Source organism: Carlito syrichta, unplaced genomic scaffold (assembly GCF_000164805.1).
Source record: "Carlito syrichta isolate Samal-C Ts95f unplaced genomic scaffold, Tarsius_syrichta-2.0.1 Scaffold309275, whole genome shotgun sequence".
Classification (NCBI taxonomy): domain Eukaryota; kingdom Metazoa; phylum Chordata; class Mammalia; order Primates; family Tarsiidae; genus Carlito; species Carlito syrichta.
The window spans coordinates 1,942,768-1,970,283 of NW_007253371.1; the positions used below are offsets into that span (position 1 = coordinate 1,942,768).

General features: G+C 40.7%; 1 protein-coding gene across 5 annotated transcripts in view; it reads right to left on the reverse strand.

Moving 5' to 3' along the window:
• Positions 1 to 10,222: 10,222 nt before the first annotated feature.
• Positions 10,223 to 27,516, reverse strand: part of VRK1 (vaccinia related kinase 1) — a 49,932-nt gene continuing 32,638 nt past the window's right edge. For 2 of the 5 annotated variants that reach the window (XM_008067051.1, XM_021717081.1), the window contains 2 exons: positions 16,480 to 16,564; positions 10,223 to 12,505 (listed from right to left, as the gene is read on the reverse strand). In XM_008067051.1, coding sequence (XP_008065242.1) covers positions 12,474 to 12,505; positions 16,480 to 16,564 — 117 coding nt within the window. In that variant the 3' untranslated portion in view covers positions 10,223 to 12,473. Of the gene's footprint in view, positions 12,506 to 15,085; positions 15,300 to 16,479; positions 16,565 to 27,516 lie in introns of those variants that run through there. The other 3 variants (XM_008067050.1, XM_008067049.1, XM_008067048.1) reach the window with 3 other exon arrangements.

Genomic DNA, 27,516 nt, shown 5'->3' on the forward strand with positions numbered 1-27,516 from the left:
CAACTCAAAAAAAAAAAAATCCTCTGAGACATAAGATCCTGTATGAACTAAGACCAGAATGGTATTGAGAGAGAGAGAGAATAACTACTCTTGGAAATTGAAACCATGATGGCAATTTAAGAAAAACAAAATTCAGAAGGAAGGGAAGAGAACGTTGAGGAAATCTCCCAGGAAGTAAAGCAAGCAAGACAGAAAAGAAAGTGTGCGTAGCAGAAGTTCCAGAAAGAGAGAACAAAAGAAAGAGAGGGGTAGACATCATCAACAAACTAGTTCAAGAAAAATTAAATTCCCTGGACATGCTTTCTAATTAAAGAAATACACCAGAATACAAACCCACATTAACAGATCTCTGTGAAACTCAGGACATTGGGGAAAGAAGAAAAGCCCTCCAAAGGGTGGGAAAACACACAGGCCACGCACAAAAGGCCGGAAATCAGACTGCTTTCAAGTTTGCTCAATCGCAATACTGGAATCAGAAGACGCCAAAGTGGTGCCATCAAAACTCTGAGGGAAAATTATTTCCGATCTATAATTCTATATAAGTCAAACTGTCCAGAGGAAAGGTAGAACAAAGATATTTTCGGACATGGCAGTAGTTCCAAAAATGTACCTCCCACACGTTTTTTTCCTCAGGCAACTAACGAAGGGTGTGCCCCACCATGTAAGAGGAGTAAACCACAGATGGGGAGGACACTGGATCAGGAAACAAGTGACTCCACAGGAGGGACAGAGAGTCCACCCCTGGGTGGGGAGAAGGCCATCCCGTGAAGACTGTTTTGCAGATGTGTAGAGAGGCCTAAAGCATCTGTGCAAAGAACGACGTTGGCCCTGGAACCCGAGTTCCTTTCCCTCCAGGGTGGACAGACAGGCAAAGCCAGTCTTGACTATGGATGGAAATAATCAGGAGATCTTCAAAGGTGATACAAAACTGGGACCGAATGATGAGACAGAATATACTTCCTAACATCACAAGCTAACGACATTAACAGCTAGTAGCTGACCCCATATCTTGGTGAGATCCTGCTCCCCAATAAACTGCAATGTAGGAAAAAAAAGAAGCTTTCATCCTCTCTGGCTCTGCCTCTCTTTCACACACACACACAGGGAGAAAGAGAGAGAAAATACACACACACACACACACACACACACACACACACACACACACACACACACACACACACACACACACACACACGAGAGGGAGATACAGAGAGGAAAAGAAAGAACAGGATAGACTTTGGAAGGCTATCCAAGTCTATGACAGTTACTTCTGGGAAGGTAATTTAGGACTGGAAAAAAGGCACACACACACAAAATATTTTTTGTCATGGATTCTTTTGGCTGCTAATGCAACAAATAAAACAGGATTATTCTCTATCTTTCTATCTGAATTCCCTGGAGGTCCACGATCTTCCATTTAAAGCTTTTTTAAACTTTATTCCTTTTGATTTTCGTACCAGGTAACGTGTACCTATTTGGAAAAGGAATATTTCCTAAAAATCACTTTAAAATGCTGGCGAAGTGGGTGAGGTCTGATGTTCCTTTAGAGCCCACCAAGGTCATAGACCAGCAGCTGGAGTGTCATCTTGAAAGACACAGCAGAGGCCGGGCACAGTGTCTCAAGCCTATAATCCCAGCACTTTGGGAGGTGGAGGCAAGAGGATTGCCTGAGCCCACACGTTCGAGACCAGCCCGGGCAACATGGCAAGACCTTGTCTCTACAATGAATTAAAAAATTAGCCAGGCGTGGCGGCACACGGCTGTAGTTGCAGCTACTTGGAAGGATCACCTGAGCCCAGCAGGACGAGGCTGTGGTGGGCATGAGAATGCCACTGCACTCTGGCCCAGGCAAGAGTGAGACTCCGACTCAAAAAAAAAAAAAAATCACAGCAGGACTGTTCCTGCCTTGTCTTCCACAGAAGCCATCAAGCCCACTTCTTAGAGAGATTGTGACACGATGTTAAGAGTAGTTTTATTTTTATCAAAGCCCAATTAGTTAACAAATACATCTCAATCATGTATTAATTTGACTGCGTGTGGTCTAACAGCAGACACAACGGCCTCTCTTGCCTTTATCTACCAACTCCTGGTACAGAAGTCACCAGAGCCCTCCAGCATTTCTGTTTCTTTGCCAAGACACATGAAGCCCTTCACTCTGTCATGAGGTCCTACTTTCAGAGATGGCCCCGCGGCCACCTAGCTGGAGAAGTAAACCCGGATGCAAAAAGCACACGTCGATGTGGGCTACTTAGCTGGAAATGCAACGATGACGAACGTGTATGTTTCACTAGGATCACCTCCATCCAGCTTTCGCCTGCCAGGTGGCCTTGGGTAGGGAAAAAAGCCCCATCAGAGGTCATGCTGATCCCATTGGGGCTGTTAGGGAAGGTCAGCTGTGGAAGAATGGCCAGATACAGGACGATGCAAAGTACTCACACCCTTTTGTGACTTAAATGAAAGGACAGAACACGGAGTTCGCCTGGCCAGAGTGGCCATTTTAACCACCTCCTAGTTCCAGAAGTTCACTTTACCCTCCAGTCACTAGCCAAGGACAGGACCGGCTTTGCTTTACCTCTCCCCAGCTTGTTTTGTACTCATCAGCTTTTCTATTTCGAGCATTTGCCTCCACCCATAAGACCCAAGATCACCTAACCTGTCCTTGGTGACCTTCAGGACACAGATCCCATCAGCATGGCAACTGTCATGGCCACCTGCCTGCTGCCCACCAGCGAACGTCAGTACCTGTGCTTATCTGTCCCTTCATGATGACATGGAGCAGACTGATACCCAACCACCTTAATGACCTGCCTCCAGCAAGGCGAATGTTTAAAAGCATTCAACCTCCAGCTGCCCTTCACCATGGCTTTGTTAAACTCCAGTGTGTCCACATGGCTCTTTGACCTATGGCTGCCGTGTTTCCTAGTAAAAGGAACTAACACGGATTTCAGACAGACGCCACCACCATGGCAGCAGTCATGCGACGAACCCAGCCGTCTGCCTGCTGTCCATCACCTGACGTCAGTACCTGTGCTCACCTGCCCCTTCGTGTTGACGTGGAGCAGACCACCACCCAACCACCTTCATGGCCTTCCCCCATCAAAAGGACGGATTAAAAGGACTCAATCCCAAGTAGCCAGCCGCCATTGCTTTGCTGGACTCTGGTGTGGCCAGGTTTCTCGGCTTTGGCTTCCCTCCCCTACCTCGGGAAGGGGAATCTCAATCTCTTTCTCTCTCTCCCTAATTTACTCTGTATTTTCCAATCTAACTCCTGTGCAACTCTTTGCATCTTTTGTGTGGCACTGGATCGCAGGCACCAGTCACCCCCAGCGGACCTGACCTCACATTCTGGAGGCCCTGCTGGGAGTGTGACCCAACTGTAAGATTTAATCACAGTTCCTAATATTTCCTGAATGGGACGACAGAAAAAGCCATCATTTGGAGTTTTTAAAAAGTCGGTGTATTTTCGAAACAGAAAAATGATTCATCTCAAAACAGAACACTGGCAAGATGGGACGGGGTCGGGGCGGGGAGCCGCTTCAGACACACTGGGCTGAGTCAAGGTGACAAGACTTATTTGCAGACTGGTTTCTCTCCACATCTTCATCCCAGGTTCTAATGAGTCTGGGATGAAATGTAAAGTGAACGTACCCCGTACCGGTCTAATTTCTTCTGACAGCCTGCATCACACACGATTTAAAAAATTCAAAATGAACTATCTTTGAAAATGGGAAACAGACCCAATTTGAAGGGCGGTGGGAGACGATCTAGGAATCATGGTGAACTAATTTGCCAAGGGTGGAGGGCGGTAGAGAAGGCCTTCCGAACTTGATCACAGTGACGATGGGGACGACCGGGTAGGAAGGAGTGCTTCGAGCCTCTACAGTTTTTTTTTTAATGGCTGGCAGAATGTTTTACAAACTCAACTCAACAAGACTACAGTTCTACCAGAAGGTGCCTCAGATGGTTTTGTTAATAATTTTGATCGGCCGAAATGGAGAAAAACAACATTTCGATGATTCATTTTTCAAAAGCCGTCCATTTCAAGTCGGAATATTTCCTCCTCTTTCCATCGCCATCAATCAAAGAAAACCAGACCCTGAAAAGAACCCTCAGCAAGAGGCAGAGGGGATAGGGGTGATGTTTTTTAATATGTCGGCAGGCGACGTTAAGTTTCCTGCCACTCCCAGGTCGAGTCCAGCTTGGGTGAAACTTTGCTCGAGGAGAAGGAATTTCTTTGGAGAACTGGGGGAAGCTGGCGTTGCCACCGTGAAGATGCTAGTGCAAACCGCCATATATTGGCTTTTGTCTTAATAGCCTTTTAACCAACTTTGTTAATGGACTGAATGCAATTTAGATATGGAACTTGGCTAAAACGTAGCTTCAATTGGCTATTAAAATTTAAGAGCCAACTAAGAAAGCTAATTACAAAAAAAGCTCCAGTGATAATGCTAAGCAGAATTAGTAATAGCAAATGACAGTCTGTCTAGTCTTATTCCCATAGGGGAAGAAACTCTTAACTGAGAAGTCAACCAGACAATGTGCAGCAAACCTAATTGCATTACTGGGATTATGGCATACAAATCTGGCAGCTCACGGGGACAAAACAGGGAACAAAGTCTGTCAAACTCACGTCAGAACGCAACTGACCCTCTTTTACATACCAAGTCACCGCAGATCCGGGAATGCTATTTCTGAGTTAATGGGGAAAACGCTCTTTTGCTGAAGAACATTCCCGTAACGCCCCAGCCAGGGCTGAGCAGGCTGGAAGGAAACAGACCCTCCAAAAAGCGCGGTTCACAAGGAACAGATCGGGCGCCTACACGGGATCGGATTCTTCCTGTAGAAATTTAGGTCTAAAAAAAGGCAACAATCGATATCTGACGGCTAAAAAGTTGAGCCGAGGGGGAAAACGTTCTGCTTCTTTGCTTCATTACAGATACCCTCATTACGGCATCAGCTGAAGTGCAGACGAGCTCTCCTGTGAAGACCGATCGTGTGTGGTGGCCACTTTGAATCGAGGTACCGGAGTCTTTAACATTCCCTTGTCAAGTGTCTCCCTGCTGTGCCTGTAAATGTCAGTCCAGTTTTTTCACGGCTGTGCGCACAGATTAGAAACAGCAGGAGAGCTGGGGAGTATGACTACAATACCAGTAAGGACACTTGTCTTCGTGGCACTGCTCAAGTGATTCTTGGAATGCAGGACCCTGCTGTTTTCTAATATTTACACACAACTGGAGTCATCAAGAGCAGTAAATGCAGTCTAAAGGCAGCTTGCTTCTTTGTGTTGGGACTCTACATTCAAATGCGGCTATCAACAATCACACTGAAAAAAAACACACCCATTTTTAAAAGTTCATACTTCCCTCAATTTTGCTGCTACAAGACCAACCAGGTATTATCATGACAGTTCACTTAGGTTGGCCCTCCCTTCCAGACACTTTCTGTGAGCATCATACAGTTCACTGGGAACAGCGGGTGTTTCGAATTCTTGACCTCAAATCGTGTCTTGCAAGGTTGTGGTTTCTCTGACCTCTACAGGAACAGACAGGGCCTTGGAAACCATTTTGATGCAATTTCAGTCACCTTTGCTTTCTGAACGCTTTGCATGACATACAAAGTCATGTTTTGGGACTGCGGCACCCTGCAATACAGGCAGTTCTTTCAAAAGCCTGGTTAGAAACTTTAAAAAGAAAAATAAAACAAAATCCCACTGCAAATGTGTGTCTCAAGAATTGGCTAAATGACCCTTTTTAATGGTACAAATGGCAGGGTACATTACGTATTTTTGTCTGAAGTTTTAAAATATCTGCCAAAGGTTTTTGCACAAGAAACTGGGGGTGAGAGGTGGCACACGGGGATCACCAAGTCAGATACCTTTGCAATTACGTTAAGCCGATTAGAATGTGGTATTACCTTTCCAGTCGAATGGACTCACAAGTTTGCACCAAAATATTCTGTGACAGCGAAATAAAGACAAGAGAACAAAATTGTTTGCTTTTGGGTGGGGGTGGGACTACAACGCCCAGAACGTGAAAGGTCTTAAGAACCCTGAAGGAACACGTCTCTCCCGAGAAAAGTTCAGGAAGTAAACAGACCCTCTCTCTCTTTGCCAGGCAGTCTAACAGAACCACTCCCAACTGTGACTTTCTCTGCAGTAGGCTATCGTAGAACTTTCCAGGCTCCGTGTTTGGCAGATCCTTCAGCAGTGGCTCTACCCTGACCTTTATGTACTAATACATATTGGACACTCATGGGAGAAGTTTAAAAGAGGGCTTGGAGGGGCTTCTCACATCTGATAATTACACCAAGGACCACCATGACTTCTGTGCTACGATTTCTGCATCAGAGCCAGAGAACATTGAATATAGTGATTTTTCCATAAGAAAAAAAAACCCATAGCCCCGGTATTGCAAGGCGTCTGTTTTAAATAACTGTGATCACTTTTCACTTGCTTCTAAAATATATCGGAAGCCGAAAGGCAACCCACAGAAATGTGAAAACGGATTTCAGACTATGGTTCTACTTCTCCCATCCTCTGGATTTGCTCCTTCCTGCTTCTGGTTCCCAGCACAAAGACTACCTTAGAGTAGCTCCATTCACACTTCTGGTATTTCAGCACAAGGCCTTAAATAGCATTGGATTAAGGTAAGCAAGGGTTTTTCTTTTTCTTTTTTTGAAGATCATTTGCAGTGACTCATAAACAAAACGGAATTTGCTCAATGGATTAGTTTCACAGGTAACTTTATGACGTGCCAAACTCCAAATGTTCAAGAGTGCTATCTGTAAGTTGAAAATGGCTATGCCTTGGTTAGGTTAAAAAATCCCAGCAGACAACAGGGTGCCTGAATGAAACGTAATTGTACACCTAACCCTTAACTGTACCCCACAAAACCATAATAAAAAATACTGATTAATTATTAAAAAAAAAAAAAATCCCAGCAGAGCCTCCAAAATGCTAAGTCAGATCCACGGGGGGTGGTTGGGTGATCCAGTGTCCCACAGAAGATGCAAAGAAGCGCACAGAAGTTATGTCGCAAAATATAGTTTATTAGAAAGTAAATGAGAGGAGATCCACTTCTCCAAGGTAGGGGAGGAGCCAAAGCTCGGCAGCAGCACAGCCATAGCTCACAGAGCCACAAGGACACACCAGGGTTTAACAACGCCATGGTGAATGGGTTGTGTGAAGCTGGGTGCTTTTAAGCCTTGACGGGGCAGGTCATTAAGTTGATTGGGGGGTGGCGGTCAGTTCCCAGTCATCATGAAGGGGCAGGCGAGCACGGGTACTGTCGGCGGCAGATGAGTGGGCCAGTCACATGACTGCTGCCACGTTGATGGGGTCTGAGTCATGAAGGTTATGAAGGGCTGGTCAGGTTCACTTGTTTGCAAACAAGCTGGGGAGGGTTCTAAAACAGCGATCGATAGCTACCTCTGAGAAGCCGGTTCTGTCCTTGGATAGTGATCAGAGGGCACGTTGAAGTGAACTGCTAGCCAAATGTGACAAAGTTAAGCAGTGTTAAAACTGCTGCTCGTTGGGTATATTGACTCAATCTTATGTCCTTTCTGCCTCAACAAAAGAAACTCAGCATCATATGTATAAGCACATTCTTAGTTCGGTGAAAGTGGTAAGCATCTGTGGTGTCCAACAACATGCAAGAGATCAAGCGAGTTGTCTAAATCATCGGGTCAGTGGCATACTGCATAGAATCACTAACACGGTGCATGAGACTACAGGTACAGCAGAACCATTTCACAATATTAATTCTTGGGTGTTTTTCCAAAGCAGTAGGGCTTAATAAATGAGAGAGTTACAGAATAACCTGTGGAACTACAAAATTGGACCTACGCAACTGTCATAACTATGAAAAATTAAGGAGGCATGAAACAGGACCGAGAATAACACAGCCAAAGAACAAGAGTTTGGTTTTTGTAGTGGTGGGATCATAAGTACAATTTTTTCTTTCATTTTGATTTCTGTTCATGTGGTTTAGGCAATAAATAAGAATTAGTAAGTAAAATGGCATTAATTCAGTCGGCGTGAAGCTGGCATACCGACAGATCAGTGAGATCAAACAGACAGTCCAGAAACGAGAACCTAAGATGTGACACAGCAGCATCGCAAACGGGTGTGTGTGTGTGTGTGTGTGTGTGTGTGTGTGTGTGTGTGTGTGTGTGTGTGTAGAGAGGAGAAGAAGGGTGGGGAAGGGGTTCACCAACAGACAGTCCTGGAGCTACTGGTGAGTTGCTGGGGAAGAGATCCACTGTGATGCTCACCTCATGGCAGACACACACCCAAATCAATTCCACACGGATTGAAAATGTGGAAGCATTAAAACTAAAAGCCCAGAAAAAGTCATGGCAAATATGTCTTGATTTCCAGATGAAAAATACTTGAAAATGGTGGCAGAAATTACAATGAAAGATCAATCGATTAAAGTCATAAAAACTAAACTTCATAAATATTAAAAATATATCGTCAACAAAAAATAAACAGGAACAAGTGAGCAACAAACAGGTCATAGGGTTAAGGTCGCTACTACGTAAACAGTACATACGGTACACCAAAGAGAAGGCAGAATGAATAGTTTACAAATAAAAAAATTGCTTGGGTTCACTAGCAATCAAAAACGTTTACTGATCAGATTATAAAAATAAAACAAAGTCTCAGTCAGTCCGGGTGGCTTGAAGAACACATTAACTTCTCAGAGTCCTGGAGGCTGGGCAGCACAAGATCCAAGTGCCAGCGGACTCTGTTCTCGGAGCGAGCGCTCCTCCTGGTTGAGAGACAGCGGCTCGACAGACAGGTCCTGCCTCTCTCCCGTCTCTCCTACAGGCGCTAACCTCATTCCTGAGGGCTTCATCCTCAGACCTAATCACCTCCCACAGGCCCCACCTCCAAGTACGACCATCCTGGGGGTTTGGCAGCAACGCGAATTTCAGTCTCCAGCCCTTGAGGAGCACGAAAATGTAAGTCAAGCATTCTGATTTATTAGGCAAAGTGTTAGCTTACAGATTGTTGCAAAGCAGTCAATGACTTTCCATTTCATAGTCTCCGACCCAGTGATTCCTGTTTGAAAGCCTAAGAATATTCATGCATGTTGAGAAAGATTTCTGTCCAATTTTGTTCAAGAATATTGTTTATAATATCTCAATACTGAAAACAACTTAAACATCCATATTAGGAAAATGGTCATGAAACTATCATTAAATGCATAAGAATAGTATGGAAACTTAAGCTATATTCACGAAATATTTGTAATAACATGAAAAGTATTTTATGTTAGCTTTAAAGAGCAGAGTATCAAGTTTTATATAAAGTACAACTATTTAAAAATAAAAGTACATAGAAATGACTGGAAGAAAATATGTCAAAATATTAGCACATCAGCCTGTGGGTGGTAGTATCATGGTTGGTTTGTCTCTCTCTCTCTCTCTTTTTTTTTTTTTTTTTTTTGAGTCAGGGTCTCACTCTGTTGCCCAGGCTGCAGTGCAGTGGCAGGATCACAGCTCAGCACAGCCTCAAACTCCTGGGCTCAGATGATCCTTCTGCCCTAGCCTTTCAAGTAGCTGGGAGTACAGGTGCACGCCACCACGCCTGGCTAAGTTTTTGGTTTTTTTGTAGAGACATGGTCTCACTACATTGCCTAGAACTCACTACACTGTCTTGAACTCCTGGCCTCAAGCAATCCTCCTGCCTCAGCCTCCCAAAATACTAGAATTACAAACATGAGCCACTGTGCCTGGCCTGGTTTGTCTCTTGACACTTTTCTATATGCTTTAAACTTTCTATTTTTTTTTTTGAATTGGAGTCTCACTCTGTTGCCCAGATTGGAGTGCAGTGGCACGCTCCCAGCCACCGCAGCCTCAACCTGCTGGGCTCTAGCGATCCTTCTGCCTCAGCCTTCCAAGGAGCCAGAACTACAGGCGCACACTACCACACCCCGCTAGTTTTTTTATTTATTTATTGTAGAGACAAGGTCTTGCCAAGTTGTCCGGGCAGGTCTCGAACCCGCGGGCTCAGGCAATCCTCTCGCCTTGGCCTCCCAAAGTGCTAGGATTACAGGCTGAGCCACCGAGCCCAGCCTGTTTTAAATTTTCTATAATGACCATGTATTATCAGTACACCTTTATATTCAGAAGAATATAAAGCACTAAAAGTAGAATTCTAAAGAATTAAACAAGCATACAAAGTTCAACTGTAGACATAAAGACACACACACATATATCTCGTCACCACTGATTTATTGCTACGCAACTTGGGTCTTTATAAGCACATTTAATTTAGTAATTCAAAGAAATAATCAGGGTTTTATAACTCTGGCTTATTAGTGTTTGATTTGTCTTAAGAGATCACTATCAAAGAACACCTAGAAGCTATTTTACTTCAGGGCTTAGTTACTACCAAGATTTATCAGCTGCTTTCTAGACAATGTAGGGCACATACAAATTCTGCTGTGTAAAGAGCAGGCACCTGGCAGTAGTGCTAGTCCCCAACAGACCGGACAAGCTCAGCTCACAGAGGATCCGAGGAGAAAAGCAGAGACCACAGGACCAGGTGAGCTAAGTATCCATGCTGAAGAGCACACCCGAGTGTGAGGGGAGGATAAATCACGGGAAAATCACGCCACTCAGGGTGAGAAAGAAAGTTAGACCCCATGAGAGATACAAATACTAAATATAGAATTGAAAAGGACACGGAAAAAAAGCGCAACTGGGTGACAAGGAGATGCTGAACCATAACAAGGGACAAAGGTAATGACTCAAACTGGCTATTGTAGTTTTTCACTCGTTTCTGTAGCCCTGCCCATACAGGGACAGTCGAGAAAATGCCAGCACTTGCTTAAAACAATATGAGAAGAAACATTCATTTCCTTAATATTTAACCAACATGCTGTGCTTTTTGTATTTTGAAAAATAAAAAACGCCAAGGCATATACACAGAAATACATCACACATACTTTCTCCTATTTTAAGCATCAATGTGTTTAAAACAGAGCTTGAGAGCTGAATTAGGTATTACAAATAATCTTGGGACCATTTGCACCGATGCACCAAAACCCAACGTTTTGTAGGAAGCAGGAGGAATCTCCTCAAAATCAAATTCTTCTTCTGTAAAGACATGCAGCTCTATAACTTCTGGAGGCATTCAGAGAGTAGCCTTCCAAAGAAAGTCTGCAGACCGCTTTCACATTTTTTCAATATCTGGCCATTAGAGGGACGAATGCTTTACATAACAACTAAATATCCACATCAGAGAGCAAAGAGCTACAGGCTTTGTATTGGTTTAGAGTTTCTCAAACTTGGTACAACCTTGCCAATTGGTACGTCCATATCCCACCTGTACATTTATGTACTTATTTTCTTCCAATCAATTTGCTACATAAAAAGGGAAATATCCACTTTACACCTGTCCTCAGCAGTAAAGAATAGTTTAATATACTAGCTGTATTCTGAATATATATTCAAATAATTAAATATTTAAATGCAACTGTGTCTATATACCACCTAAAAACGCTGTACATGAGTAAGTGGTAAAGTGTACACCCACTAGAAAATGTAGACCAACCCCAATTTTCCTAATAAATTTTGAGGAATGTATCTTGAAATTGTTCATGCATATGTTAAAATTCCAAGCATTTGTTCCCAAGGCAACTAAAACAACTCTGTATCTGAAAATTTCTTATCACTAAAACTCTAAAGTACATGATTTACTGTACAGATAATACAAGCTATAAAAATAAAACTTGTGAGAAAAATAATCTCCTGCGAATGAACTCTAGGCTATTTATATAACTAGTTCCCAAGACTTCTTAGAGGAAGCCAGTCTATATACACTCTTTGATCACTGCTGCTTGATAACTGATAACCTGTTTTCTTGTCAGTTTGCATACTTACGTTATTCTTACGTAATCTAACTTTCAAACATGTACATTTTCTCTCCCATAGATATACTCACTCCACTTTTTCTTTCATATTATTTTCCCTTCTTGCACTTCCTGCTTCATACAGCAGGTGCTTAATAAATGCTTGTGGACCAGAACAAAAGCAATACAAACCAAGTCTTATGGCCAAAACAAACTGTGTATTTGTATCAAACAAAAGAGACAGACTTTTATTTTAAGTTTCGCATTTCCTTAAAAGTGAGGACTCTGTCACACATTTTTCTCTACTTTGCAAAATGTACAATGATTAGAAAAGTGCATGTCATAGTAATTTTTCTTAAATGTACCCCCAAACCTCAAAACACACACAGCTTGGAAGAGCTTAAAGAGTATAACCTGAAGATTTTGGAACTGCATATATTAGCCTTTAATCAATTGTACAAAATATTTATTTTAATAAAAAAGGTGTATGTTTTTCAAAGACATAGGCATCTAATTATTATTCCTACCCCACAAGACTCACATGAAAATAAAACACTTCAAATAGAAAAGGAGAAAAAGGTCAAATGAAAAGGATGGTTCACAGCTTTTGAATTACTTCTGGACTCTCCTTCTGGTTCTTGAACCTTGAAGAGAAATCAAATAAATTTTAATTATTAACTTACGAAAGCAAAAGAACATAAATTTAAATATTTCTATATGTGGTAATTAATATTTGAAAATCTAATTGATTCTGATGATTTGCAAAGATAAAATGTGCACACAAAGGTACAATTGTTAATACTCTGAGTTTTCTTTTCTTTTTTTTGAGTCAGGGTCTCTGTCACCCAGGTTGGAGTGCAGTGGCAGGATCAACAGAACCCTTGACCTCCTAGGTTCAGGTGATCTTTCCACCTTAGCCTCCTGCGAAGCTGGGTCTATAAGCGTGCATCACCATGTCCCACTAATTTTTTTTATTTTTGTAGAGATGAGGTCTTGCTGTGTTGTCCTGACTGGTCTAAAACTCCTGGTAAGCAAGCAATCCATCTGCCTCGGCCTCCCAAAGTACTGGGATCACAGGCATAAGCCACTGTGACTGCTTTTTAAATCTGAGTTTTTTCTTCAATTTTTTGACAGCCCTCTATTATTTTTTTTCAAGAATTTTGAAATTAACTCTGCATAGAAAACTGAAAATAATGTTATGGTGGGATTGGAATAATAGCATATCACAAAATCAAGGTCAACAATCCCTATACTATAATATGCATATCTCTTTCAATAAATTCTGAATCCATAACCACACTACAAAAGACAGAGCTACATTCAAATAGCATTATTCTCCTTAATGTCCTAATTTGACATTTTACTCTTAAACGAAACATCACTGCTACTTATCTCCTTCGATCTAGATTTAAAGTTTCTTACTTCAGCCAGAAATGCTATCACCACTTGGAATTTGTAATCGGCCCTAAGCACTCTGGAGATCTTGCTGTATCAATTAAATCAATGCTGATTGCTGAAGGAAAAAAAATCGATCTCCTTGTATCTTTAATGTAAAATATAACCATCCTCACAACATACTACTAATGGCAAAAGGTCTAACCTAAGACTCATAAGTATAATTTGGTATTTGAAAGATAACATACACAAGTTTGGGATACTCTTCGACGACTTTATAATGCAGAAGGAAAGACAAAGCTGGAAAGCCTCTTTGTAGGTTATCCTTAAACATACCTTCTTCCTGACTGTCATAATCTAGTCAAAGATTATAACCTTCTCCAAAGATTCCTCAGGAATGGTCCAAAACCCAACGTACTTCAAAAATAACACCAACAAGGGCAGTCTTCATTTTATAAACAGGAGGGACAAAATACAGCAGCCATAAATATCATGGCTGTATTGCCTAATTTTTAGTACAATTCTGAAATATTGGCATGGTTTCTGAAATGCCAGAATACGCATGATTTTTAAGGGCTTATCATTTTGTGAGGGGAAAAATTACTTGCAGCAAATAACCAAATTTTCTCAATTGGTAAAAATTATGCCTTGCATAAAAATAAAAGGATTAGAGGCCTCTGTTCTTCTTGAAAACCACCCCATCACCCCCTCTCTTTCTTTAAGAAAACCTACACAATACACATTTTGAAAGCTTTCAGAATGTGTTCTTACACAATAGACCCCCAACTATTCAAAATGAGTTTAGGTGTATCAAGAAAATTATACGCGTTTTTAAAATGGTCTAAATAGATATTAAAGGAAAGTTGCTCCCATTTTGCTAGGCACAGCATTCTGAAAGATCACACAGTGAGAAAAATCTCTTACCATATTGTAAATCATAAATTGTGTTTGAAAATAAAATTGTTAATGAAAAAACTGACATTTCTAAAGCTGCTGTTAGAGGTAGCCATTCTTGAAACACGTTATGACACAAAATCTTAGAGCTCTAAAACACAGAACTCATGAATTGTATTATATATCTTAAAAATAATTTTTAAAAGATCAAATGTAATAATGCATCTTCTCCTTCAAGTTAATTTAAACTTATGAATACAAAAATATACATTTACATGAACCCTTGGCTTTTCTTTTTTGCTAGAAGCAAAAACATGTTCCCATCAGGCAATATTTCCCTTGTTTATGAATATTTTGATAGTAAAATACCCTAACTAGCCATGTACTTCAGGGGGAAAAAATAGATTGCAATGAGGAAATAAACAGCATTTAATTAAGTAAAGCAATTCAGAGTTTAATGAATAAATCAGATTATTCTTTATCTTCTTAAAAAGTCAGGTCAAAAAAAATCTGAGTTTTTCTTCTTAAATTATCTAGCAATCTATTCTTGCCATTAATAAGATAACAAACATACTAATATATTTTCTCAAGGGAAAGATCATCAGGAGGAGACCTTACATTAAAAACTGAGGTAGAAAAACGTTTTCATAATTGCACTAGAATGAAACACCACCCATCTATCAGAACAAATACCTCTGGTGCTCATTAAGCAAAGTTCAGGTAACAAACGACGTCCAGGCAGTCAAGAGCGGCACGAGTCTCCCCATGCACAGCTGTGACTGTCCTAGACTTCACAGGCATCACCCGGACTAGACCCAGGGAGGGCCTTTCCTGAACTAAGACTGCCAGCTTTACAATTCAGGGGAGATTCTTTTTTTGTTTTAAAGAGCATGACTCCATCTTTATCAGCGCTCCTGAGTTCTGCTCCCACTCACTGTCACAGCTGCTGCCGCCAGCCTCTGGCTGAGATATGCCTCCTTGAATTGCTCCTGGGGACGCCTCACTTCCTAATAACAAAAGGAACAAGACAGGGAGGAAGGGAAAGACAGCAGCGAAAAGAAGACGGAAGCAGGAGAGAGAGAGGGATGACTTCACAATCTTGAGCCTCCAGAGGGAAGTGGTAACTCTTCTTCAGATGTCCCAAGTGTCCTTTGGGTTAGAGCAGATAAACCTAACACTGTTTATCTGTAACACGTCATGAAGAAAATATTAATGAAAGTAGGGCAAAGATGATTCTCTCTGAAAGTCAAATACTTTGCTTTCCACAAACATGACCCAATGCCGTTGTCATCGAGAAGGTGAAATACACCACTGGCATTATTCTATGGGGCATTTGTGCTTTAATAAAATTTTTACCAAAAATAATCCTTTCCTGTTAGAAATCAAAAAATATTTCAGGACAAACAAAATAATAAGCAAAAGACAGAGAGGAGAGAAATCATTTTAAAAAATGTACTATGGGCAGCACCGACTCTTCACGGAGTCAAGTCAGTCACATTTTATGAAAGGTGGCACACCCTGATTGGCATCCCAGACCAAAGTCTAACCCAGCTCTGCCCTTTGCAGATGTCACCTTTGCTAACGTCATTTCCGGAACTACTCCGTTATTGGAAGTGCCCTCAGTGCCAGTTTGCAAGCCATCTAAGAAATGACTTCCCACTTTGCTGTTTGCTTCAAGAGCTTTGAAAAGTGACGGTCTAAAGCTTTACTTCCTTGCCTCCTAACTTGCTCAGAGAAAAGAAGAGTGAGCAGACTTTATGCTGAACAACACACGACTCAGGCAAGTAGAATCTGGCAGTTGGGATAAGCCCATGTCTGACTCTGACATTCACTTCACACCCAGAGTTATGTGAGCAAGTGGGAATACACTGACCTGAGAGGGAAGAGTCCTAGCCTCTGCCTCTAACCCTTTCACAGCAGCTCAGTCATGCATTCATTCATTCATTTTAGAGACGAAGTCTATGTTGCCCAGGCTGGACTCAAACTCCTGAGCTCAAGCGATCCTCCCACCTCAGCCTCCCGAGTAGCTGGGATCACAGATGCACATTACCATGCCTGGCAGCTCTGTCATTTAAACATTCAGTGTCCCAGGCTCCAACTCTACAAATGAAGGCGGTCCCTGGTCCTGATTTCATTACTACTATAAAGAGTTAAGTAGCATAATGTGTGTACAGAAGACACCGGAATACACGCTACACAAATATACGCGCTCATATATTTATTATAAAATCGCAGCGTTGTGACCCAAATAGCTAACTCCTCATCTAATGGGAGAGAATGAAATTTGTGTCTATATATGGACAAAGCTAAGCAAAAATGTCCAACTTACGGGTTTGAGTGGTCTCTGTCTGAGCATTTGAGCATTCCATATCTTCAACACTAGATTCTGCGCTTTCTTCCATTTCTTTCTTTCGCTTATTACGTATAAAAATAGAAAAGAGAGAGAGAGAGAGATGATGTGAGAGTTAAGTAAGTCAACATACACACTTGCCGCACGTGAGTACATATGTGAGTGTACACCGGTGTCGGTGTGCCAAACCGCACAGGAAGAATGTCAGCAGCTTCAGGATCGTGATTATATGAGGCAGGGATGAGGGATGGGAGAAAATGCGAGTGAGAGCACTCTCACTACAGAGTTAATCTGGATGTATTAATTAGGTGTATGTTGGCTACATCCACACCTCTTGACTTTTCATGCTTTATACAGTTCAACACTGAAAGCCGTTTTGACCATCAGGACGGATCATGCAGAAACTCTTTGGAAACAAAATGTCTCACAACCTGGCTGTGGCCACTTACTCTGGCCAGTGACACATTCTCCCCACTTACAATGCAGGTGTGGGAGGAGGATAATCTACTTGGTAAACGGAAAAATAAATGACTCGTCCCTTGGCAAGCCCCTCGGGTCGCCTCCCACTGTGGAAGTTTTTCTGTCCTCTCAATAAATCCTGCTTTTAAAAAAATGCCTCATCCGACACATGGCGTCAGTGTTTGTAGCATATAACATTATAGTAACATTCCATTCATGAATCAACAATGGCAAACGTCTAACACATGCTCTTCTTTTGGCATGCCACTTCTTATTCCAGAGTTTAAGAGGGCCACCAACTTCACTGCAAAAGAACAGCCTTAAATCTCCCAAAATAAAGCTCTCCTAACATCTTAAAAGCCGTTGGATTTCCACCATCTTCTTGGGCCTTTCCTATTTCCAATCCATTTTTCCAGTGGGATGTCACTTAGGAGTTAGTCATCAGTCCTTATATTCTACCATCATCCACTCTTCCCAGAGGCTCCTTCGGCTCTATCTTATTGCCATCTATCACAACATTTTCTAACATATCCAGTTTGTGTAAAGTTTTAAAATTCCTTAGCACCTCTACAGTAGGTATGAATAGGGAGGGATACTAGTAATGATACAAAATCACATTTTTCATATACCATTATCTGAGGTAGCTTCAAATTTAAATGGTTACAAATCAAATTTTAATTCAAAGTTTCTCTAGTTGCCTAAAATAAGCCTGTATCATTTAGAAAACCATCTGATATGCCCCAAATTACAGATTCACAAGGTAACAGAATGTCCCCGTTTATATTTTCTAACAATTAATAATAAGTTAAACGTCATCTGAGAAGGTTCCTTGCTGCAGGCCATTTTGTGTATAGCTAGCACAGAGGATAATACCTGCTGACAGCACACTGTTCTTTTTTCTAATGGCAACCGTGGGTTTTGTTCCAAACGAGAACATGGGAAAGCTGAACTCTATTCAAGCCACATTATCTTAAAACCTCCAGATGGTCAGAACTGTTATTATCTATGTATTACAATTAGTCCCAGTGTTGCCAAACATTCTTAGGGTGGCTGTGGAAAGATCAGAACTTGGAGGTGTCCACCACGTTCCTAAAGGAACTCCTTCACATATACGGAAATAACAGCTTGCCCAAACCTTAAGAAACTTCAAAAGGCGTTCGTTTAGCCGATCTGTAGATGGAGGCGCTGCTTCTGAAAAAAGCTGGATGAGTGGCCGTAACTTCACACAGCTGATGAGAGAAGGAGAGAGTGCCTTACATCTTTCTTCTCCAAAGTGTTGCTTCATGATTACCATCTAAACCCTGCTGGGCTCAACAGATTGGTTCGATAATTACACACAATAACTGCAGTGGGCAGGTAACCCTCAGCTGGCACAGGGCAGCTCCCCTGTGAGAACTTCCATATGCAAACCGCACTGATGGAGTGCATTAGGAGCATTCCTTCCTGCCGGTGCACAGGCCTGATTAACGCCAGCCAAGACTCCAAGGTTAGCATGTCAGCAGATTTGTGATGCATTAGGCAGGAATAAACACAGACACTTTTGCTCGTTCGGACCAAAATTAAGGAGGAATATTTCAGTACTATATTGCTTTCCATACAGTAGAGAATGCATCTTCCACTTTCTGGAGGGCAGATTTTTAACTGCCCATTATGAAGGGAGCCATCTATCCGATGCATTCTCCCCAAGAACCTAGTGCATTCATCTTCTTTTCAAGCTTATTTAAGAAAAAGAAGCTTTCTTCATCTCCATGCAGGTAAATTATACACGAATGAAAATCAGACAGTATTCACCCAACAAAAGGAGCACCTGGGCCTTACGCAGTGTGCATGAGGTAAGCACAGAGTTGCACTGATGATCCACACTTCAGCCAGGTACCTTCTGTCCAACTTTTCGGGCAAAACATAGAGACTGGCGAGAAAGGGCCAGTGGTCTACAGACCACCAATTAAAAAACCAAAATAAAACTCTTCAAGTTTAATGGTATCGAAGTACGTTATTCATTTTAAAAGGCAATGGGTAAAATTTCAAATCGCTTGCTGCCAGCTTCTTCCTTCTGAGCATTCCAAATGCTTCATTTTGTTATTTATCAACATCCTTGGGCTTCAGAGAGTGCATACTTTAGTTCCCTTTAAGCAGAAAAAACAGCTTCACAAAGTGACTGTGCTAATCTTGATTTTGTCACATTCTATACCAGGTCTCACAGGTGCCTTTGTGTTTATAAACAGAACCAAAATATTACACAACACACAAGAATAACTTACGAAATAAACTTAGAGGAGAGGTTTCTTTTAATTTAACACAGCTAGAATATCTTCAAATGAGGTTTGTTTCAAAGGGTGTTAGTAGAGGATACAGCATACTACATACTACATGTTGGAAGTGCTCGGATATGCTAGTCTGAGACTTAGCTCCTTAGCAGCTTCTCTCTTCCAATTTAGAAGCAGGAAGACCGATAGGCTGGATGCATTCGAGTTGATCATTTACTAAGAGTCTAAAACACTGACTGGAGACTGGTTAGAGACTTCAAGCCGTTTCCACAGAAAAAAGAGCAAAAATCTTCAGAGGCCAAAACCAGACACCAATTCCTTGCTCCTCGAGTCACGCATCCGAGGTCACCTCCAGAAGCTTTCACAACAGCGCCCTGAGAAAAGCCTCGGAGACTCCCAGTTGTCGTCAAAGGAGGTGAATACTCAGGCCGTGTTGTCAGGGTTTTGCCCATCCCTGATGACAAAAGCCTACATGTTTATTTCAGAAACTCAGAATATGTAGCATATAGCTTTAAAATGTTTGGTATTGCACACGTGTCAAAGAACAAAGAACTCCAAATACAAACACATGACTGCACTGATCAGTTAATCTCATTTATCAAAGGCCACTTGAAGTCACCATGAAAATGTATACAACTTATACATCATTATTACGTTCCTTAATAGTAATTAAAAATAGAATAATAGTCAATAGCAACTCAAACAAACAAAAGACAGGGCACATCTTCCAAGAAGGCAAAGCAAACACATGTATTATACCACAATATTTACACAAGCGATGGATTTAGTTAAAATCCACTGTAGAGACAGAGAAAAACTGAAGCTGGGTATGGAAGAAAGGCGAAGGGAATTTGAATTTCTCAGCTAGTGGCAGTGAAAAGACTAGAACTCAGAGCTCTTCATTCCTCCGACAGTCTCCTTTCCACATACATCATTATTTATTACGTTCCTTAATAGTAATTAAAAATAGAATAATAGTCAATAGCAACTCAAACAAACAAAAGACAGGGCACATCTTCCAAGAAGGCAAAGCAAACACATGTATTATACCACAATATTTACACAAGCGATGGATTTAGTTAAAATCCACTGTAGAGACAGAGAAAAACTGAAGCTGGGTATGGAAGAAAGGCGAAGGGAATTTGAATTTCTCAGCTAGTGGCAGTGAAAAGACTAGAACTCAGAGCTCTTCATTCCTCCGACAGTCTCCTTTCCACAGGACTACGCTGCCTCTCTAAGCGACGTTTCAGGATGAAGCAGCAGTTTCCTCACACTGAGAACACAGTTGTGGTGTTCGGATTTCAATGCACTGTTTTCTGAAGAGCTACAGCACACACAGTGTGCTCTGTGTAGACTGTTTCCACAAAGCCTTCTCCCTTCCTCTCCGACTACGCCCCGAGGGCAAGGACGATGGCTTTCCCCATTTTCCTGACCCTCAGTGAGTTCAGCACGGTACTTTACACATGTCTATGGGTCTGCACCTGTAGAGCGACTAGGCAAATATTATTGCAATCATAAAGAGATCACTTCATATCTGAGCTCCACTCAAGTCCCTCAAACATTGCAATATCTGAACGGACATTAAGTAATTACGCACGTTTTAAGAAAATGCAGGAAAGGGTCAGATATAATTAAAAGGAGAAGAAATGAAAAGATGGGAAACGAGCTAGGAAATGAATGCATGGCTTAAAAAGCGACAGACGAATTTGAAGAATAACCTAAAAATATTCTGCTAGAATGCGTTAGAGTGATTTATTGTTTTAAATGGGTTTCAGTGATGAAGACTGTAATAAGAATAATGGATACTGCTATCTTCTTCCACAACAGCATTGACCTACACCGGAACGGAGGTGAAGATCACCACCACATACTTAGTGGCGCCTACTGTGTGCCTGGCACTGTTACAGGCTTCTTTCTCAAGCTGAAAAAAAGACACTATAAAATAGATTAAAGCAAAAGAGAAATGTCTGCTTTTATAAAAACCTTAGACATAGACAACACACTTGATTTCGACAGCTGTTTTTCTTGACGTAGCCCTGTAAGAAATCCTCTCAATGCCCCATGAGTGTTCTTAAATTAGTGCCTACTGTAATCCCTCTTACATGGACACTCACTCACTCTATCAGGTAGCAGTCCATATGTAACTATAACACACGCACAACTTCACTGCCAACCCTTCATTTTATTTTGTTGTTGTTGTCTATTTGTTTAAGCGTAGATCTCGCTTGCCAATACTTTAGTTATCTACTCTGGAGGTAGGAAGGGGAAGTACAACTCAAACAATCATGCTGATTATTAACAGGTCTAGGGGGAAGAGTTCAGCAAATGAAAATGTTTAAATACATAGCCAGGCATGGTGGCTCATACCTGTTTAATTCTAGCACTTTAGGAGGCTGAGGCAAGAGGACTGCTTGAGCCCAGGAGTTCAAGACCAGCCTAGGCAACACAGCAAGATCTAGACTCCACAAAAAAAATAAATAAATAAGAAATAATAATAATAATACATGGTGAACATAAAATTTACAATATCTATGTTATTCACTAGGTTCAAGCTATCCAACACTTACAATACCATGAATAATTAAAAATTATTGTCATTCTCTGAAAATGGTACACCCAAAATTACTGCTAATTTGTATGAATGTACCAAAAAAAAACTGATGCAATGTTAGACTCTGCTAGAATGAATACATGAAAAGGCCCAACTTTATCCGGCTGGCTATCAGGACTGGCTGCTTGCTCTACGGGCAACACTTTGTTTTAGCAAAAGCACTGCTTTCACAAAGCAGGTACAATATACACTTGCTTATTTTAGAGCATACGTATGTCCTTTCAGTTTCATCTACCCAGGAACTGCAGAAAGCTACTTTAAAGCCCTACTGTCATTCATTCATCCTAGAAAAACACTGAATTACTGAGTGAATGAGCTGAGAAACAAGCCAAACCTTGACCATATGACCTACAAAGGGACACATGCATAAGAACTTAACCCTCATCAAAATTTCGTATAGTAATAGCAATCACAATCTAGAAAGGTCTCCCAAAGGCATTTTTGAAAACAGTAAATCCAACTTCCAACTTGTTGGCAACAAGGGGCTTTTGGGATTCTAACGTGATTCATATAACAAGGATCATGAAACTTCAACATGATCAAATCTGTAGTCACTTAAGCTGAAAGATGTTTCCAGAGATTTGATGGACTAAGGTCTAAAGACTCATATGTCAGTGTACTGTTCTCTTCTATGTTAGAATCAATATGACACCTCTTCACTCAAGTTTCCTCTGAGGGTTCCATGATTTACACCATTAATGTCAAAAACTTTTAGCAAAGTTAAGATGTTTCAAGGACAATTTACGGGGAAAGGCAAATGAGTGGCTAGTTATGCTTTAATTATCTTTAATATTGTATGCCTAAAATTGCTAGGAGATTTTTAAGTGCCTTGAGCTTCTCAGAGGAAAAACATGCCACATAAATGCATAATATTGGTTGCACAGCCCTGGACAAGTCACCTAGCCTCTTCTGAGTTTCAGCTTCCTCATTTGTGAACAGACGTTATCTCACATGGATGCTGCAAAGTATATGTAAAATCATTGAAAAGTTCTGAAAGAATATACAGTACTACATAACTGCTCAGTGATCACCTAAAGTTTAAAAGGGTGATATCCTACTACCAGTCCTGAGCACGATCAAGTCCCCTGGGGAATTTTCAAAAGAAGAATTAAAAATATAATATTTTGAAAGCTATAATACCGTAAACTAAGGAGGTAAATATTTATAAAGATAAACACTTTAGTGAAAACCAAACCGTGTTATTCTGGTGGGGAGTTAACTAATCTGAAGCTATACATAAACAAGTGTATTATTTAAAAAAAAATCAGACTACATTATAGTTTCTATGTAAAACAGACCACCTGATGTCCCTTCATTACACCTATGTCCACAAAACAGCTAAGTAGCACACATATGATTCTTTGGTGGCCAGGCGTCCTTTGCTTCATGTCAACTACCCATGATCTTTCAGTGGCAGCAGCTTCAGGAAAAAAGTTAACTACAAACTCATTAACTTGATATGTTTTTAACATAAGCAAGTTATGGAGCTACATTTTAGAGTCTTTATTTCACAGTAATTACCTTCTTATTTCTCACTGCTGAATCAACTTTTACCAACACACAATCACTTACTATTAAAAACAATCTCTTTTAACACATACATACAACCAAGTGAAATATAAGCCAGTCTCCAGTCATATGTGCCTAATATTCTGTTTCATAAACTGAACTTTTAAGAATATAAGATCTTATTTCAAGAGGGTGCTTTACAGATTCAAATGAAAACATTCCTTGCTATTTTCTTGCCATCAAGAAACCAGAAAGACAAGAAAACCTAAACAGTGAATGAAATAACAGCACTGATAATAATATTGCAGTTAGCATTTACTGGTCACTTACTCTGTGCCTGCCACTGTTCTAAGCACTCTCTATGTATCTCTTATAATCCTCACAACAATCTTACAAGCAAGATAGATAACATTGTTTCTCGTTTGTTTTTTTGAGACAGAGTCTCACTCTGTTGTCCAGTTTGGAGTGCAGAGTGGCACCCTCATGGCCACCGCAGCCTCGACCTGCTGGGCTCAGCCAATTCTTCCATCTCAACCTTCCAAGTAGCTGAAACCACAGGCATGTGCCACCATACCCGGCTAATTTTTTGATTTATTGTAAAGACGAGGTCTCGTCATGTTGCCCAGGCTGGACTCAAACCCGTGGGCTAGGCAATCCTCTCGTCTCAGGCTCCCAGAGTGCTGGGATTATAGGCGTGAGCCCAGCTAACATTATTTCTAAATAAGATTTTCTTAAAAAATCATCCCTTATTAAAAAGAAATACAAAGAAATGTTTAACATTTCCTAAGAACTGTCCATGGTATCAAAGGAAAATTAATCTAACATTGCGTTTTGAGATCTCAATTTTGAGCACATCTTATAAGCATGTCCTTTTGTTACTTAAATTCTGATGGGCACCATTCAAAACATTTATGACATCAAACTTCCTTCTATATCTCTGATGGTAAGGTACTTATATACAGAAAGATCAAAACACAGCATGTGTGTAACACTGTCCACATACACAAAACCATGTCATGGGGCTGATAAATGCTACCACTTAAAGTCTAAAATGCCCATACCTGCTATGCCGATTTGCAAGAGTGCTGTTTTCTACAAGGAAGCTAGAATTCAGCCACTGATTTGCAGTGGTTCTCAACTATGTCTACACAGTGAACTTACCTAGGAAGCTTTTAAAAAATCCTAAGGTCTGGACCCTATCCCTATAGGTCTGGGGTGCAACCCAGGTAGTAGAATATTTATAAGCTCCCAGGTGATTCTAATAAGCAATCCAGGATGCTACCAAGAGCCTCACACGCATATGCATTAAGATGACCTGAGGTGGGCAACCCCTTCGGGACCCCTCCCACTGTGGGAGCCTTTCTGTCCTCTCAATAAATCCTGCAAAGACCTGAGGTACTTGTGTTAAAGAGCCCTCCCAGATCAGACAAAGAAACTGGAGACACAGGGAGGCCTGACACCCAGGAAACAAGCTCTCTAGCCACAGGTCTCACTCATCCCCAAAGTCACTAGCAGGAGGCTTCTGTAATAGAAAGCGCAATTAAACTAACAGGAAAACAGGCATTACAATTTGGACTGAGGAACACACTATTAAAATTTAGTAAATCAGCAAAAAATATGAAGAGATAATAAACACTGACAAAATCTAAGGAAAATCACAGAATCAAAAAAGAAAAACACTGACGTCAAACAGAAGAACTAATCTCTACACCAAGAGTCAACACAAAAAAATCATCATAATGACTATTCTCAAGGATTTAAGAGTCTAATCACATCAATAGAACAAGAATATGCTGGCATATAAAGAAAATAACCAGAACCCTTAAAATATCACCAAAACCCAGAACAGATTAAACAAGTGAGCTAGAAAGAAGCCCGTAGATGCACCCAGAACAGAGTTAAAGACAGAAAATCGGATAGAAGAGTTAGAAGAGAAGCAAGCTGGGTTCCCAGATTCCTGCCCCAGGAGCACCAGGAGGGAGAACAGAAATGAAAAGAAGAAAGTACATACGCAGAAGATGCATTTCTCAAGAGCTGAAGATGGGCGTTAAGTCTTCAGATGAAAAGGGTACATCAACTGATCAAGAAAGATAAATAAGATTTAAAAACAAAACAGAACATTCACACACAGGTGGTGAACTGCAGAATGCCGGGACAAAGAGAAAAGCAAAAAGCCTCAAAGCAAGAGTGGAAAAAAAAAAAAATAGAAATCTAACATCAGGAAAATTCGATGCTAGAAGACACCAAAGCAATGTCTTCAAATTAAGAACTCTATGCAGCCACACTACTCTTCTACTACAGCAAAATAGAGACATTTTTGGACTTTTCAAAATTCAAAAGTTTACCATTCATAAGCTCTCTTTAGAAAAATTACTTGAGCATATATACTGAAAACTAAATCCAAGAAAAAGGACATGGGTAACAAGAAAAGATGGTAACAAAAATATCAGTTATACTCACGATTTAACTCTAAATAGCTAATGAAACATACATAGTGTACCAAAAAAAAAGAAAGATTGAAATACTAGAACAAAAGTCTCCAGACTAATATAATATGGGGGGTGGTTTGTGGGGGAGCTGAGAAGGTAAGAGCAAAGCCATGCTCAGTTTCCTCTGTGAGAAGCGGATATCAATTCTGATTAACTCTGACTGTTCACACAAACAAACAAGCTAAAATATGTTGAAAATTAAGAGTGGGGACATTTGGAGCTAAGAGTTCACAACTTCCCTCCACCTAAAATCTGAAGAAATGAGCCCAGAATAACAATTAAGAAACACCTTACTAGCAGACAGAAGTGGCACAGCATTATACCCTAACATCTGAAGAGTATGACCAAGAAGTTTGTTAGACAATTCAAGAGCGTGAGTGAACACCATTCCAAAATGCATCACCAATAACCCCCAATAAGATGTAAGGAAGTTGGGGATTAAAAAAAAAAAAAATCAAAAAATCCCTCTCTACTCCCACAGTGACTCACCAAAAGCATGACCTACGATTTTGTTTCTTCCCAGGCTGGGAAGAAGTCTGGAGAAAAAGGGCAGAATAATCAAAATCACTCAGTACTAATTATTTTCAACAATAAACAGGGAACTGCCAGAACAAATAGCAAAAGGGAAAACAACTAGGAGCCCTTAGGAGCGAACGCCATGGAGAAGGGAAGGACTCATGTTTTCGACTCTTCTGGCTAGAATGAAAGAGAATGGAAACAACCACTGCAAAACGACGGACAATCTAGCCTTCGGCTGACCAGATATGCTCCCAAAACATGCACTTTCAGGCAAACAAAATGACAATCCCAAGCCCTCACGTCCAAACTAGGAGGAAAAGAAAAACGGTCTTGCAAGATGGGAAAGTCAGATTCACGAGCAATTCAGCAAATCCACGTGAAGTTGTCCCCATTCAACATGAATAAAAGGGAGGGAATACGCATGCCAACCAAGTTAGGATGCTAGGAAACAAACGAGAAATGAAAGACTTATTCAGACCATGCAAACGATAGCAAAGTGACTCCACCTCCAAAAAAAACCAGTCCTCCTCAAAAGAATACAGTCTTATAAAATGGATCGCAGGCTCAAAAAATCCATTTTAAAACTGAGGAGAGATTAACAGTAGCAAACACCTGTCTGGGGAAGGGGAAACACCTCTTACCAACAGGGTGCCTAAATGAAACGTAATTGTACACCTAACCCTTAACTGTACCCCACAAAGCCATAATAAAAAATATTGATTTAAAAAAAAAAAAACTGAGGAAATGATTTTTTAAAAAGAAAAAGACAACAAGGAAACTGCACAGCTAAACAAAACAGCTATTATAGAAATTATATATATTAGACACAGCGAAAAAAGAGCAGACAGCTGACAACAAATGACATGAAGGAAAGGTTTTGGATATTCACAGAAGATGTAAAAGAAATATGGAACTAAGCAGTTAGAAGAAAGTCGACATGCAAGTTGTGTGTGATCTCTATTGACACAGAACACTACACACATAGCTGAGATAAAACATCTAAGTAAACACAGGCATATACTATGTTCATGAAAGACAAGAAGATACTGTAATACTGTCAGTAATCTCCAGATTGATCTCCAGAAGCAACGCAATCTCCAAATTCCCAGAAGTATTTCTGTGGAAATGAATAAGCTAACTAAAATTTATATGTAAATTCAAA